Genomic DNA, 14,500 nt, shown 5'->3' with positions numbered 1-14,500 from the left:
CATACACGCCTTAAAGCTAGGAATACATGAACATACATACATACTTATCGCTAATAAGTACAGATAAACGCATACTATGACCAGATGAGCATGATTAACCTTTGTAAATAAATATATATAACATGGTAAATACGCAAGTACAAATTAGAACATGGTAAAAACATAAGCACATTAGAGTGAGTAACTAGGCCTCAGCTAAACGCTTGTTGAGAAGTTGGATCTTCTCATTGTAAAGGAAAGCAGACTCCTTCAGAGACTCGAGACGCTCGTCGATCTTGGAGAATAAGTCGAAGGAGTTGGCGCGAGTCTCGGAAATCTTCTCGTTCACATGCTCAATCATCAACTTGACGTCGGTGATCTTGCGAAGAACAAGCTCGTTGCCACTCTTGGACTCGGAGGCGAACTTCTTGGCCTGGTCAATGCGAGTCTGAGACTCCTCGCCGAGCTTCCTGAGCTTCTCCTCGTGAACCTTCTTGTGACGCTCAAGGTCAGAAAGAAGAGAGTCACGGCGACGAGTAAGCTCAGCAATGCGATCGTTAAGCCTGGAGATCTGAACGGAGGCCTTCTTGAGAAACTCGAGGCTATCAACGTGAGGAACAACGACGTCCCTGTAGTGGTCGGAAAGATTCACCTTTAGACGGTCGAAAACGGAGCTTGCCTCGAGAAGCTTGGAGTACTTGGCGCGAAGGTCCTCAGCCTTGGAGCTGAGAGAGTCGAGGCGCTGCCGCTGGTTGGCGTCCTCAGCCTTGAGCTCAGTGTAGAGCTTGCTGGCAGTCTCAATGTTGGTGGTGACGTGCTCGGAAAGGTCGTCGAACGTGTAGCGAGCCTTGCTCTTGGAGAGCATGGTGTCGTTGAGAAGGTTCTTTATCTTGCCCATCTCGAGGTCGAGCTCCTTCTTGCGGCTCTTGAACCGGGTGAACTCCTCGTTGGCGCTGAGCAGCTTCGCCTCGAGCTCGCGCTTGTTGCTTAGGAGGAGCTGGTGCTCGGCGGCAGTGTCGGCGGTCACGCCCTTGAACTTCTGGTTCTCCTTGATCAAATTCATGATGTCCTCGCTCAGACGCAGCTCCTTCTCAGCCAGGAAGTCCAAGTTGGAGACTGAGACCTCGTAGAGGCTGTAAATGGCCTCCCTGAACCTGAGGTAGACGACGAAGGAGCTGATGAGGTCGTAGAAGCTCTTGGGAGTAGGATTGAAGAGTTCATAGCGCTGGATCTGCTTCAGGCCCAAAACGGAGTGGAGTCTCTGGCAGTACCGCCACAGGCGCAGGTTTCCGATGCCGTTTTTAAAAAAATCCACGTTCTCGGTGGAAAAGTCGACCCTGAAAGGAATAAAGAATTAGGATGGATGTGTACCCTAGTAACTCGTTGGGAGGCTGAATTAGCTGCCGGTAAATCTCCTCGGGCCTAATGTCGTGGCTAGTTTTGCCGAAAACGACCTGAATGGCGAGGCTGTAGAGGCCGAGCGACTCCTTCGACTTGGGGTTCGTGAAGGCCTCGGGATTCACGTCCACGCCGAACTGTTTCAAGTCCTCGAGGATTTCGTCGGGCCGAACCTTTTTAAATAACTCTAAAGAAACGTGTTATGAGAGGAAGGAATGGGATGTGCGCACGTACCGTAAAATATCGATGGGTCGCTGGAATCTCCCATTATGCAGAAAGGAATAAATTATACATGATATGTACCTTAATTTTTTCACAAAATTAAATAAGTTTGTGTGATGTAAATCTCGTGTAAAAGTGAGGCGGTGTTCAAAATGACCTCCTCAGGCACAAAGTCAACAACACCACCGTCGGGGCAGAGGACCTGAGAAAAATTAGTCGAGAGAAGCAAAAATTAAATAACTGCTATTTTAAATAATAAAAAGCATATGTGTGTGAATAGCAACCTACTCGTCCATCGGAGTGTGCAGAAAAGCCAAAGGTATTTTTCGGGAACTTTTCCCTGTTGTTGGTGCTGATCTCCAGCCTGTACAGCTGCTCTGCGATGTTCATGGCCAAGGAGCCCGAGTCCACCATCACCTTGCAGTTGCTGTCGTAGTGGTGAGGGGGCCTGACCTTGCACAGAAGCGTGCCCGGGTATAGTGTGTCAAACCTGGGCTTCTTCCTGAAGAGCTTCGTGAAGAGCTTCGCGAGCCCGTCGGCCTTCGAGTCCGCCCTGAGGTCGTTGGGCGCCTTGGAGAGGAGCTTCCACCCGTACTCCGGTATGGGAATGTGCTTGTAGAAGCCGCTCCCGTTCTTCTTCGTGTTGTAGTACGTGTTCGGAGTGAAGTAAAAGTTCTTCTTCTCCAACTTGTCGAGTCCAAGGCCAGAGGTCGTGGAGTCCTCCACCTTGTGGCGCGTGAACTTTTTATTCAGTTCGTACCTCTTCCGGTAGTTCTCGCTCTTCAGGTTCTTGACCAGCGAGGAGACCGCGTAGATTCCCAGGAAGTTACTCTTCAGGTACATCGTGTCCTTCCCGCACTCCTCGTCCAGGGCGTCGACGCCGCCCTTGTAGTAGCAGTGCTTTGGAAGGTGCCCGTTGGGACTCAGAATGGGCTTGTTGGCCTCCGAGCTCGTGTTTCTGGGACTCGAGCTGGAATCCTTGGCCTTGGGTGAGCTGTTCTTCACGTTCTTCAGCGAGAGCGAGTTTGAAATGTGAACGGGCAGGTACTTTATGAGAAATTCCGGGGCCAGATCCAGGTCCAGGTACCCGTGCGTCACCGCCAGAATAAATGCTCTGCAGGCTATGTTTATGGCTAGGTTCACCAAACTGATTATGTGAGTGCTCTTTTTCGACTCAATGTAGAACATGTACGAGTTATTTGAAAAGTTGCTAAAGGGCAGATTTTTGTCGTCAATCAGTCTCCTCCACCCGAAGTCCGGGTTAATGTCCAGGTAGTTTTTCGTGAAGCTTTGTATCTTCAGTATCAGCATGCTCGACGAGCCCTTGTTGACTACCGAGACCATGCTGTTCCCTCTGATAAGCTGCGTTCCCGATGTGATTGCGCTTCTCCTCATCCTCCCAGAGGTCCTGTTATTGTCGTTGATGAAGAAACTTGAGTTGTTGCCTCCGTCGCAGGGGTAATTTGAGTTCGCTATGTTCGAGTTGTCGGAGTGCGTCGCGTTTGCTGGCGCCGAGAATCCTGATATTTTATCACTGTTTACTTGTGAGCTCGTCGGAACCTTTTTAATCCTCGGGTGCCGAAGATCCGCCTGACTCAGACACGATATGTTCTTGGACTTGAAGTAGTCGTCCTTGCTGATAACGTAGCAGTAGGGCATGGCTCCGAATCTATTTGGGCGCGGCGGGTTCACCTTCTCGTAGGGCGGCGGCACCTTCTTCTTATTTATTTCATCAATGAACTTAATCTGGCTCTCGTCCAGGAGCAGGGCCGAGCTCAGCGTCGTCTCGTTCTTCGAGTCCTTATAGAAGTCGCCGTCCATGCTGAGCTGCTCCTTGCCCATAAACTTATTGATTGGGGACGGCTCCGAGTTAAGGTCGTTAACGTTGGTGAAAATGGACTTGTTATTAACGTCGATCGATAAGGTCGAGTCCTTTCCCTCGTATCGTTTCTTCATGTCCGAAAAGGGCGCAATGGAGTTGAACACACTGCTAAAAGACGTGAGATTCGAGGATTCCATTGATGTGTCGCCTACGTTCCGACTAATAATTTTACTGTCACTCATTTCAAACATCTTCTCCACGTCTTCGATGATTGCCACACACTTCACGTTTGACATGGAGTCTGTGTCATCACTGTACTGAACTTCGGAGTTGATGTTAGTCTTTTCCGGCAAATTCTTCGCCGTTTCCTCTGGCACGCAAGATTCGGAAGTTTCCTCCTCTAAAATAATGGAGTTAATCCCCAAAACTGAGTTGTGTGAATGAGTGCGATTTATTTCCATCATTAACTAAAAGTGAAATAAAATCATCGAGTGGTTTCAAAATGTAACATGAAAAGGAGGAATGTGAAAACTGTATTTTCAAAATTGAAGATTTGTATAAGCAACCTGAGTGAAATTTAAATGTTTGCAAAAAGGAAGAAATTTAAAAGTAACAAATTGAAATGGTGTCACAAAAAAAAAATAATTTTTATTAATATTTTATATTAACAATAAACAAACTCTACTCAATTTATAAAATGTCATTAACTAAAAGGAATAATCGAAAATAACAAGAATATTCTAGTGAATGAAGAAAATTTACCGAAAACTAACTATTCCAGGTGTAAAAAACTAAAAAGTAAATTAAAATGAGCGGTTTCAAATTATAAATAATATAAAAATAATATACATAAAAGGAATAGTTAAATTAAATGGGTTATTAAAATATTGTTCTAGGTTATAGCGGGTTAATTCAACATGATACATCGGTAACTTTTAATGTTTTAGATTCCGCTTCTAGATATCAAACATAACTTCAATGTTTGATCAATTTTAATGAAATTTGGTAAATTATACTGTTTTGTTATATCGTACAAGTTTGTAAACGCAGGCCCTAAAAGTTTGTGTATATCACCTAACTCCCATAACACATTTAGAAGATATACATTTTTAAACCCTTACTTGTTTAATTTTAATAAGAGTCTTGGTTACTCAGTAAGCCCGGGAAAGAATACAATAGAGATGGTGGGAACAGCAAACTCAGACACTGAATGTAAGTAGATTCCGTATATATACGAATTTATGCAAAATAGCGCCAATGTGTTGCCATACAACCCTTTCATTTGCGTTTTTGTAGATTCCTTTGATGCGAAGGCCAAGTATTTGGGGGAAGCAGGAACTAAGTCGTTCAAGGTGGAGTTCGTCGACGCGAAGGACAACAAGATATCGCCGTGGCATGACCTGCCGCTGTTCGCGACGAAGGATTTCGTGACGATGGTGGTGGAAATCCCGAGGAACACGAGGGCGAAGATGGAAATAGTGACGGGCGCAGAGAATAATCCGATAAAGCAGGACCTGTTCGCCAACGGAGACCTGAGAGACCTGGACTGCCCAATGTACTGGAACTACGGAGCGATTCCGCGCACATGGGAGGCTCCAATGCCATACGTGCACAAGTACAGAGGAGACAAGGGAGAAGCGCTCTCAATGGAGCTGCTGGGAGACAACGACCCGCTCGACATAGTCGACGTGGGAAGAGTGACGCGTAAGGTGGGCGACCTGGTGGCAATGAAGCCTGTGGGAGCAGTCTCGCTGATAGACCAGAACGAGATCGACTGGAAAATACTGGGAGTCTCGCCGGACGACGAACACTTTGACGACATAAACGACCTCGAAGACGTGGACGTCTACTACCCAGGAACGACGACGGGAATAATGGAGTTCTTCAGGTGGTATAAGACGCCGAGAGGGAAGCCGCTCAACAAGTTCCTCCCGAAAAAGAACTTCTGCACGAGGAAGGAGGCGCTGGAGCTGGTGAACGAGACACACCACCACTACCAGCAGCTGATGGAAGGAAAGCTGGAAGGAGGAGACCTGTGGACAGGAAAATAGCAGACTAGATAGTATTTAAAAGTAATATCTTCAATTTCGTCAACGAGCATTTGAGTGAGTAGATAAGAGCGTTCTCGTCTAAGTAGAAATGTACGATTTAAGCATAAAATTGAATGTGAGTGTGCGTAGAAGCGTCAGTAAATCTAGGTGTTGACAAAAGGCGAGCCCCAAATGGTGACGGAAGTGCCAGTCTTTTTCAAGAATATTAGAACTGAGGGCCGCTTAGTGACCCTGTCATAGTCGTCCTTCTTGCCCAAGTCGATAGTGGGCTGATTAAGCCGAGGGTCGGAATGGCCGAGGGGAGCATGTTGGAGGGCCTGCGTGGGATGAAAACAGGGAAACTTACGGCGTCACTCATGGCCCACACGGAGGTGGTGTCCAAATCGACAGAGCCAGTCAAGTCGTCATCGATGATCTAATAGAAAAAAGGTTAAAAGTATTAAATAGGTAGGGGCGTGCGTAGAAACGCCGGAAGCCACTTACAGTGTTGTTGCCGATGGAGAGCAGGAGGTGCCTGGAGGTCAGGTCCACCTTAACATGTTCAGCCCTGACGCCTAAAAAAGGTTAGAGAGACGGAAAGGGCGAGGCGTACCTTCAACGACGGAAACGGCCACGTACATCATGAATGGAGTCTCCCGCCAGGTGATAAACTTGGAAACGCCGCCCACCTGGTGGCCTGAAAAGGGATGTGAACCTGCTCAACTTACCCACGTCGTAGCCACCAACCTGCCCGGTGCTTTTAATCTTCTCCCCAAAAGCACGCGACCCCGTGAACTCGGAGTACTTCATGCGCTCTGTCCTCTCGAGCTGCTTGTCGAAGTGCTTGACGTACGACTCCTTCTCGCTGCTGCTCATCTTCTCCAGAACGTCCTCCCACAGCGGCGAAGCCGGATTGGCGCACATCTCACTCTAAACGATAAGTCATGAGTTTAAGCCGTTACCTCGATCTGCTCCGTGATCTCGTCGGTCCTCTTCTCCAGCGCCTCACGGCTGGAAGTCCCCGTTTCGCGTTTCGAGGGGTACAGGTGAGCGTCGTCCGGGCCAAGTCCCCACCACCTCGAGTTAGGGTCGTGCGACTCCCAGAGGTTGATCCACATGCGCACCCAGGTTACGCCGGCAAACTGCTCGCAAACCACGTTGTCGGGGTTCAGCTGCGACAGGTGAAAGATGAACTCGGCCTGCTCCCCGGTGTTCATGGCCTTTAGGCACTTTTGCATAACGGGGCTGAGCTCCTTCATGTACGTGGTGACCATCGGGGCGCCAGCGTCCTCAGTCTCAATGATCTTGGAGTTGCTCTTCGCCTCCATTACCTTAAACTTGAAGGTCACTGAGCTGAAATCAGCTGGCGGCTCCTTGTCCTTGCCGTCCAGCATACTTGGTTGCAAGATGTGCTTGTAAACCTTTCCGCATGGCAGTATGGACCAGCCGTCCTCGTACTCCACAGGAGTCAGCTGACTCTTCTTGTCAGGGAGGTACCATTTGGGACCGTACTCTATTCCCGGGTCAGGATGGACCTCCATCCTGTCAAAAAACGGTTTCAGAGGGTCCTTAGAATTATAATCCACGGGAATACCAGAAATGATGGTGTTCGGCACACTGTCAATGACTTTCGTATCAGGTCCATCCTTCCTATTTATATCATCTATACTTTCAGTCGAAACCGATTCGTCATTTTTATTATTTTCTAAGACGTTCTGAATGCTATTTGTACTTGTATCAGACACGCCAGGTCCATGGTCAACACTTGAATCGATATCCTGTTCATCATAAGTTTCAAAGTTTGTATGACTTTCCGAGACGAATTCCAAATTCACAAAGTAAGGTAACTTGTCAGTAGGTCCAACATCCGGCAGATTATAAGGATTAACGCGCCTGAGTTTCCTTTCCCTTTCAGCCAAATTCTTCGGTGTTAGGGGCTTTCCAAAAGTTTCTTCAAGCTCCTTCTCGGAAACCTGTTCCACTGGTTGAGACCCGAGAGGGTCCAAATATCTGTAAATCTCATCTTTGTGACGCTCCGTGAGCCTTTTCAAAATCTCCTCGTCCACTGGAACAATCTTCTTGGGAACTTCGGAAGAATTCCGTAAACATGTGTGCCGACAATTGACCAACCTTCTGTGGTATAAGTAACAATGAGAAACATATAGCGATGAAAAATATATTATAGATGCGATAAATGTTAAATTGATATAAAATTTAATCATTAAATTTGATAAATACTCCAAATATAGCCATATTTTGAATTGACAATGTGTGTTATAAAATTACTACAAATTATAAGAAAATTAAATTTAATTAAATCTAGATATGTATATTTATAACATTTTTATTAATGTGTGTTTAAAAATGTTAAATAATTAAATATGAAGAATTATATTAGATTATATGGAATTAGCCTGACGAAACGCCAAATAATAGTTTTGAATAATAGTCCCTTGTGGTTATAATATAATAAAATTTATTGAGAATACCTTTAAATGTAGTTAAATCATAATTGTACGAAAAAATATATATACTAAACTCTGGTTTACCACTAACATTGTAAAATAGTTGTATCCATAACAAATGGAAGATAACCTTCCAGATTCACAAACAAGTAAAGAAAAAGTGGAAGAATCTACTCCTGTGAATGGAGAAGATACGGAATCTCTCTCTAGCTCGCTATCTAACCTGAAAATATCAGTAAGCAGCAACATATTTGACAAATTACAGGATTCTAATGACAACAAGACTGAAGAACTCAGGCAGAAGATAATACAAAGGCTATCTCTGACTCACCCAAATTTGCAACCAATTGAACATAAATTTTGGGACACACAACTAGTCAGCAAATTGGACGAAGTTGTAACAACAAATGTAAGTTTGGTTGAATCATAGAGGAGGTAGGATTGCGGTCCAATAAACCCGAATCAACGTGTGGAGGACGTTAGAAAGGTAAAGAGAACCCAAAGAAAAAAATACTTAGGATCCATACCCGCTCCCCTCAGGATTTGAATGGGTAATGCTGGACATAACGAACGAAGAAGAAAGAACACAAGTAAGAAATAGTAAGAACAGATAGACAAGAAAATGCGAGAGAGCTGAAAGGAAGTTAAAAATAATTAGGTATACACACTTCTGAACGAAAACTACGTCGAGGACGGAGATTCGCTGTTCCGGTTTGACTATAAGCCGGAGTTCCTGCTATGGGCACTGACGACACCAAATTATAAGAAGGAGTGGCAAATAGGAGTGAGAGTGACATCGTCGAAACTGGTAAGAACAGCCGCAAGTAAAGTTACGAGTAGTTGGTGGGATACATCACGGCAATCCCAGTGACAATAAACATCATGGGAAAAAACCTGAAGGCAGCAGAAGTCAACTTCCTGTGCATACACAAGAAGCTGAGAACGAAAAGACTGGCGCCAGTGCTGATCAAGGAGATAACAAGAAGAGTTAACCTGTGCGGAATATGGCAAGCAGTAAGTGAAGGAAATAACAAGAAAGCGTAGGTGTACACAGCAGGAATCGTCATCCCGAAGCCAATAGCAAGTTGCAGATACTGGCACAGACCGCTTGACATAAAGAAGCTGATAGCAGTAAGCACGAAGCTAAGTTGACGAGAAATTAGGCACGCTTCTCAGGAGTGGGAAAAAGAATGACGATAAGCAGAGCAGTGAGAATATACAAGGTGAATGAAGTGGAAGTGGGTTTCAGGTTTTATTCAAAAACCCTTTTAGAACAACGAAATGAGGCCGATGGAAAAGAAGGACGTGTCGAGTCTCTACAAGCTGCTGAAGGACCACCTGAAGTAAGACAATAGGCAAATAAATAGTGTTTAAACAGCTATGAGTATATGAACGCAGAGAGACAGGGGAAATAAGATATTTAGCGCCTTTAAGCTGTACCAAGTGTTCACACAGGACGAGGTGCACCACCTCTTCCTGCCACAAGAGGGGATCATTCACACGTACGTGAAGTCAGTGAACGGTGAGTCTGGGAGAATAAAACCGCATTCAGGGAACGTGACGGACATGTGCAGCTTCTACTCGCTGCCCTCGAGCGTGATAAACAACCCGAAGGTGGACAAGATACGCGCAGCCTACTCATTCTACAACGTCGCAGGCACGATGACGTACAAGAGGCTGATGGAACACGCACTCTTCTTCGCGAAGCAGAAGGAGTACGACGTGTTCAACTCGCTGGACCTGATGCAAAACAGACACGTGTTCGAGGTAAGAGGAGCGCAAACACGACGCCGCAGGACCTCAAGTTCGGGATGGGAGACGGAGACCTCCACTACTACATGTTCAACTACCGAGTGCCGCTGGTAAGAGGAAAAAGGATCATAGATTTTAGTTGAACTCGTCGGAAATCGGAATAGTGCTGCTGTAGAAAGAGTTCTACGCAAGCAGGGCGTGAACGTATAATTTGCTGCGCGTTATACAAATATGCACACAGATGTACATACACACACATACATATACACATATGCACACATATATATTAAGGCGGGAGCTACAAGCTGTTTGCCTTGCTGAAATTCTCGTAAAACGATATCGTCTCCTGGGAGGTCATCGGCTTGGAGTTGTTGAGAGCCAGTTCGAGGTGACGGTAGGAGAGGGGAGTCACCTCGGAGAGCGAAAGCCTCTCCAAGTCGGCCGCGAGCCCTAAAAATCATATTAAAAACAAAAAATACCGTCGCCACTCAAGTCCTTGTCAGACAGGTCCGAGGATTGTGCAGTTGAATTTGGGATAGACTCGTACTGCTCAATGATTTCATTCAAGAGGTACATCGAGGCCTGCCTGCAGATGGAGACCACCTCGGCACCAGAGTAGCCATGGGTGAGAGAAGCCAGCTTGTGGGCGACGTCCTCCATGTGGAAGTCGACCTTGACCTTCGCAAAGTTGATGAGGAAAATCGCCTTCCTGGCCGCGAAGTCGGGAAGCGGAACGTAAATGAGCCTGTCGAACCGGCCGGGCCTGAGCAGAGACTTGCTGAGGTCTTGGGGCCGGTTGGTGGCGCCGACGACGAGAACCTGCTTGAGGGGGCTCACGCCGTCCATCTCGTTCAAAAGAGTGCCCAGCACCCTCCTGCCGACTCCCGAGGAGTCGTCGGAGCAAACCGAGTCGATTTCGTCAAAGAATATCACACAGGGGCTGTTGACCCTGGCTTTGCTGAACAGGCGCCGAATGTTCCGTTCACTCTCACCTACAGAATTAATCAGAGGGTAAAATAGATTTGGTTGCGCGTATGAATCAACACTCATGCCTACCAACGTATTTGTCGTATATCTCCGGACCCTTAACGGATATGAAGTTCATGTGGCTCTCGGTGCAGATCGCCTTCGCCATGAGGGTCTTGGAGCAGCCGGGAGGCCCGTACAGCAGGATGCCCCTGGGAACCTGGACGTTCAGGCTTTCATACAGGCTCGAGAACTTCCTCGGGTACTCCACCGACTGCTTGATGGTCTTCTTAAGCTCCTCGTAGCCGCCGATGTCGGACCACTTCACGTGAGGCACCTCCACGTACATCTCCCTCATGGCTGAGGGCCGCGTGACCTTCAGGGCGTTTGAAAAGTCTTCAAAGGTCAGAGCGTCCTCGTTTTCCTGAGACGAACTCCCATTTTGTCCAGGATCACCTGACTTTTTGAGCCTGGACGTTTTAGCGTGGATGGCATTCGTTACCAGCAATTTCAAGTCTGCTCCCACGAAGGCTTGGCAGAAGTCGTTAACGTGTTTAATCTGGGACTCGTTCAAATTGTGCTTAACTTTGCCTAACATGCTCCTCAATATCAAAAATCTGTTTTTCTGATTAGGCACTGGTACTTCAATCTCCAAATCGAATCTTCCAGGCCTCCTCAGTGCGTCGTCAATGGTGTCGAGGCAGTTAGTCATACCGATTATAACACAGTTTTTATTATTTGAGTTTACTCCATCCATGTTGTTTAAAAAAGTAGCTAGAATTCTCCTAGAATGTGAATCGGATGAATAACTATCTCTTCTTAAGCACAGCACATCTATCTCATCGATAAAGCAAATAGTTTTGTAGTTACTCGATTGTTTTAAATCCTGGAGAAGCCGATTTACATTAAGCTCAGTCTTTCCAGGGTATTCGCTTATTAAGTCAGTGGAATGTACCATTTTAAATTTTAGTTCTTTACTTGTGTTAAACATGGTCTTATAATAATTTTCAATGGTCTTGGCCAGCAGGGTCTTTCCACATCCTGGAGGCCCATACAAAATAACACCGGTGGGCGGATCGGCACCGACATTTGAAAGAAGAGGCACAAAAACATGTGTGGTTAACGTTTCAACGATCTCATCGAGCCCGTAAATGGCTCTGCGTTCAAGTAGACTCTTGGCCTTGGCAGAAGTAGCTGCGCCATAGATCACACTGGCTTCCGTATTCAAGCATACTGAAACTTCGGTATCAAGAGACACGCTCAACGGATTCGAACAAATCTCATTAGAGTAATAAATTGTTTCCACTTCAAATCGACATAAATAGCCTTGCAAATTAATCGCCACGACGTTTCCGATTAAAAGTGTACATCCTACCAAACTGTGTCTAATTACCTTATTAAACTCTCCATTCAAAAGGGAATTATACCATTCTACTGGAGGAAAAGGCGAAGAATCATCAGAACTAACACACCAGTCTAGTTTCTTCTCAGAAACAGCAGGTTTATTCGATTCAGAAGTAACGTTGCTCGTATTTTTTGAATCCAAAGCTGGATTATTTGCATTCAATTTTGTATTTAACTTGTCTTTAACATTATTATTTAAACACTTCCAGGTGTTGTCGGCAGGGTCAAATGATTGCTTGTACTTCAAAGTCAACCTACTTGCTTTCAAAACATCAAATACTTTTTCAAATCTTAATTCGACCTCGACATTAGGTGAAACCTTCAAATTTTGGAGAAATTCTTCAGTTGCAACTGCGTTTGGTGGTTTTAGAGAGGAATATTCTCTTCCGTACTCGACGGCATTGTGTACCCTTGCAAACACCTTATTATTCCTTTGACTTACCAGAACAAAAGCGGTATCGTGAAGAATCCTCAACGTTTTCATGGTCTGCGGAGGCAAAATAACCGTCCACATGTTAGAATCTGTGGAAGAATAACCAAGCTTCCTTGGCACAAAATTCAGTAACGAAACAAATGATGAATAATTTTCACTCATCTCAAATCTTCAGATCACTGTTGTAGTTAGTTTGTATTGTTTTTGTATGTTTTAATATTTTACATGAACAAAAGCAATGTGTAATGGTTAGAAGGAATGTATATTACAGAATAAATGTGTAAAATAAAAGACAGATTCTAAGAATCCCTAAGGCATAAGAACCTATAAAACAGTTTATATGATTTAAATCACAATTAGAATTTTTCTCAACATAAATCAATAATATAAAAAAATGTAATTGTGTATAAATAACGATTTTTTGAAACACATGTGGGGAAGCGATAGAATCTCTTAAAAATGAGTTTAAAATAATAATTTTTTTAGATATTTGTGTATATTTAGATTTAATTGTCAAAATTTTTGTCTGATGCAAAGTAGATGGTGTATTAATAATGTCGTTACTAAAATAAATGTAGTTGTTTTTCTAATTGTTTAGTAAAAAAATTTACTTTTCATTGTATTTTAGTCTTATGTAATATATTATCAGTCACTATGGATCACAAAAGTAGTGAAATGGAAGAATCTATTCCAAAAGTTGCTCTAGAGGCAATTCTCCACGAAAATGTGGAAGTTACAGATGATATGCTTCCAGTTAAAGGGATTCACTATGAAAAGGATTTAAAGATAGATACGCTGCTGGAGAAGTTTAAAAACTTCGGATTCCAAGCAACAAATCTAGGATTTGCGTCAGAAATGATAGAAAAGATGCTATCCTGGCGTCTCTCAGATGAAGAAGTGACAGAAGATGAGGTAGGAACGCCATATGAGGACCCGGAAGTGAGAAGGAGGACGAAGTGTACAATATGGGTGTCCTTCACGTCGAACATGATATCGTGCGGACTGAGGGAAGCGTTCGTGTACATGGCGAAGAATAAGCTGGTGGACGTGTTCGTGACGAGCGGAGGAGGAGTGGAGGAGGACCTGATCAAGTGCCTGGGAAACACGTACATAGGAAAGTTTAACCTCGACGGAGCGGACCTGAGAGAGAAGGGCTGGAACAGAATAGGAAACCTGCTCCTGCCAAACGAAAACTACTGCGCATTCGAAGACTGGCTGCAGCCAATACTGGACGATATGCACAAGGAGCAGGTGGAAAAGGGAAAGATATGGACGCCCTCGTCGTTCATAGACCTCATGGGAGAGAGAATCAACGACGAGTCCTCGCTGTACTACTGGTGCCACAAGAACAGAATCCCAGTATTCTGCCCAGGACTGACGGACGGGTCGATCGGAGATAACCTGTACTTCCACACGTACAGAAAGGACGCGCCGGACACGCTCTACCTGGACGTGGTGAAGGACGTGAGGACAGTCAACGATCTGGCGGTGAAGTGCAAAAAGTCAGGAATCATCATACTGGGCGGAGGACTGCCGAAGCACCACGTGTGCAACGCGAACCTGATGAGGAACGGAGCCGACTACGCAGTGTACATCTCGACGGCGCAGGAGTACGACGGCTCCGACTCGGGAGCGAACCCGGACGAGGCAGTCTCCTGGGGAAAGATAAAGGCTCACACGGACCCAGTGAAGGTGCACGCGGACGCGTCACTAGTCTTCCCACTGCTGGTGGCAGGAGTCTTCAAAAAGCACGAGAAGAGACAGTACGAATAATCTGATTTAGAGTTTATATGCGTGTGTAGAAACCGTTGCATTAGTAGATACATGAGTATGAGTGTGTATGTGCATCTAAGCATAGTAGTAGCAACAAACCAGATTGACATTTAGTAACTACACATGGTAGTAAATAAACAAGTAGTAGATTGACTGTTAGTAGTTATACTATTATACCGGCTATTAGTAAATTGGAAATTAATAACTATAAAAGTAGTAAATAAACAGGTAGTAAATAAACAAGTAGTAAATTGAC

The 14,500-nt window shown here is 45.1% G+C and overlaps 7 protein-coding genes across 7 annotated transcripts; 3 read left to right on the top strand and 4 right to left on the bottom strand.

The window, feature by feature from the left end:
• Positions 1–184: 184 nt before the first annotated feature.
• TOT_020000044 (uncharacterized protein) lies at positions 185–1,645 on the bottom strand (the record flags this gene model as incomplete). The annotated part of the gene is made up of 3 exons (XM_009691779.1): positions 185–1,316; positions 1,351–1,564; positions 1,612–1,645. 3 exons carry the CDS (start codon positions 1,643–1,645, stop codon positions 185–187), a joined length of 1,380 nt encoding a protein of 459 aa, XP_009690074.1.
• A 45-nt stretch (positions 1,646–1,690) lies between these two features.
• TOT_020000043 (conserved hypothetical protein) lies at positions 1,691–3,882 on the bottom strand (the record flags this gene model as incomplete). The annotated part of the gene is made up of 2 exons (XM_009691778.1): positions 1,691–1,801; positions 1,888–3,882. 2 exons carry the CDS (start codon positions 3,880–3,882, stop codon positions 1,691–1,693), a joined length of 2,106 nt encoding a protein of 701 aa, XP_009690073.1.
• Positions 3,883–4,416: 534 nt separating this feature from the next.
• TOT_020000042 (inorganic pyrophosphatase) lies at positions 4,417–5,472 on the top strand (the record flags this gene model as incomplete). The annotated part of the gene is made up of 2 exons (XM_009691777.1): positions 4,417–4,633; positions 4,718–5,472. 2 exons carry the CDS (start codon positions 4,417–4,419, stop codon positions 5,470–5,472), a joined length of 972 nt encoding a protein of 323 aa, XP_009690072.1.
• Positions 5,473–5,677: 205 nt separating this feature from the next.
• On the bottom strand, positions 5,678–7,673 carry TOT_020000041 (uncharacterized protein; the record flags this gene model as incomplete). The annotated part of the gene is made up of 5 exons (XM_009691776.1): positions 5,678–5,887; positions 5,956–6,026; positions 6,065–6,148; positions 6,180–6,381; positions 6,414–7,673. The coding sequence occupies 5 exons, from the start codon at positions 7,671–7,673 to the stop codon at positions 5,678–5,680; spliced, it is 1,827 nt and encodes a 608-aa protein (XP_009690071.1).
• A 361-nt stretch (positions 7,674–8,034) lies between these two features.
• TOT_020001018 (glycylpeptide N-tetradecanoyltransferase 1) lies at positions 8,035–9,811 on the top strand (the record flags this gene model as incomplete). Its single annotated transcript, XM_009691775.1, has 10 exons — positions 8,035–8,325; positions 8,356–8,403; positions 8,435–8,506; positions 8,575–8,724; positions 8,757–8,930; positions 8,961–9,047; positions 9,080–9,154; positions 9,189–9,259; positions 9,341–9,683; positions 9,713–9,811. The coding sequence occupies 10 exons, from the start codon at positions 8,035–8,037 to the stop codon at positions 9,809–9,811; spliced, it is 1,410 nt and encodes a 469-aa protein (XP_009690070.1).
• Positions 9,812–9,966: 155 nt separating this feature from the next.
• Positions 9,967–12,633, bottom strand: TOT_020000039 (uncharacterized protein; the record flags this gene model as incomplete). The annotated part of the gene is made up of 3 exons (XM_009691774.1): positions 9,967–10,118; positions 10,148–10,660; positions 10,725–12,633. 3 exons carry the CDS (start codon positions 12,631–12,633, stop codon positions 9,967–9,969), a joined length of 2,574 nt encoding a protein of 857 aa, XP_009690069.1.
• Positions 12,634–13,125: 492 nt separating this feature from the next.
• On the top strand, positions 13,126–14,244 carry TOT_020000038 (deoxyhypusine synthase; the record flags this gene model as incomplete). Its single annotated transcript, XM_009691773.1, has 1 exon — positions 13,126–14,244. One exon carries the CDS (start codon positions 13,126–13,128, stop codon positions 14,242–14,244), a length of 1,119 nt encoding a protein of 372 aa, XP_009690068.1.
• Between the last annotated feature and the right edge of the window lie 256 nt (positions 14,245–14,500).

Source organism: Theileria orientalis, chromosome 2 (assembly GCF_000740895.1).
Source record: "Theileria orientalis strain Shintoku DNA, chromosome 2, complete genome".
NCBI classification, from domain to species: domain Eukaryota; phylum Apicomplexa; class Aconoidasida; order Piroplasmida; family Theileriidae; genus Theileria; species Theileria orientalis.
This window is presented reverse-complemented; position numbering and strand designations above follow the sequence as displayed.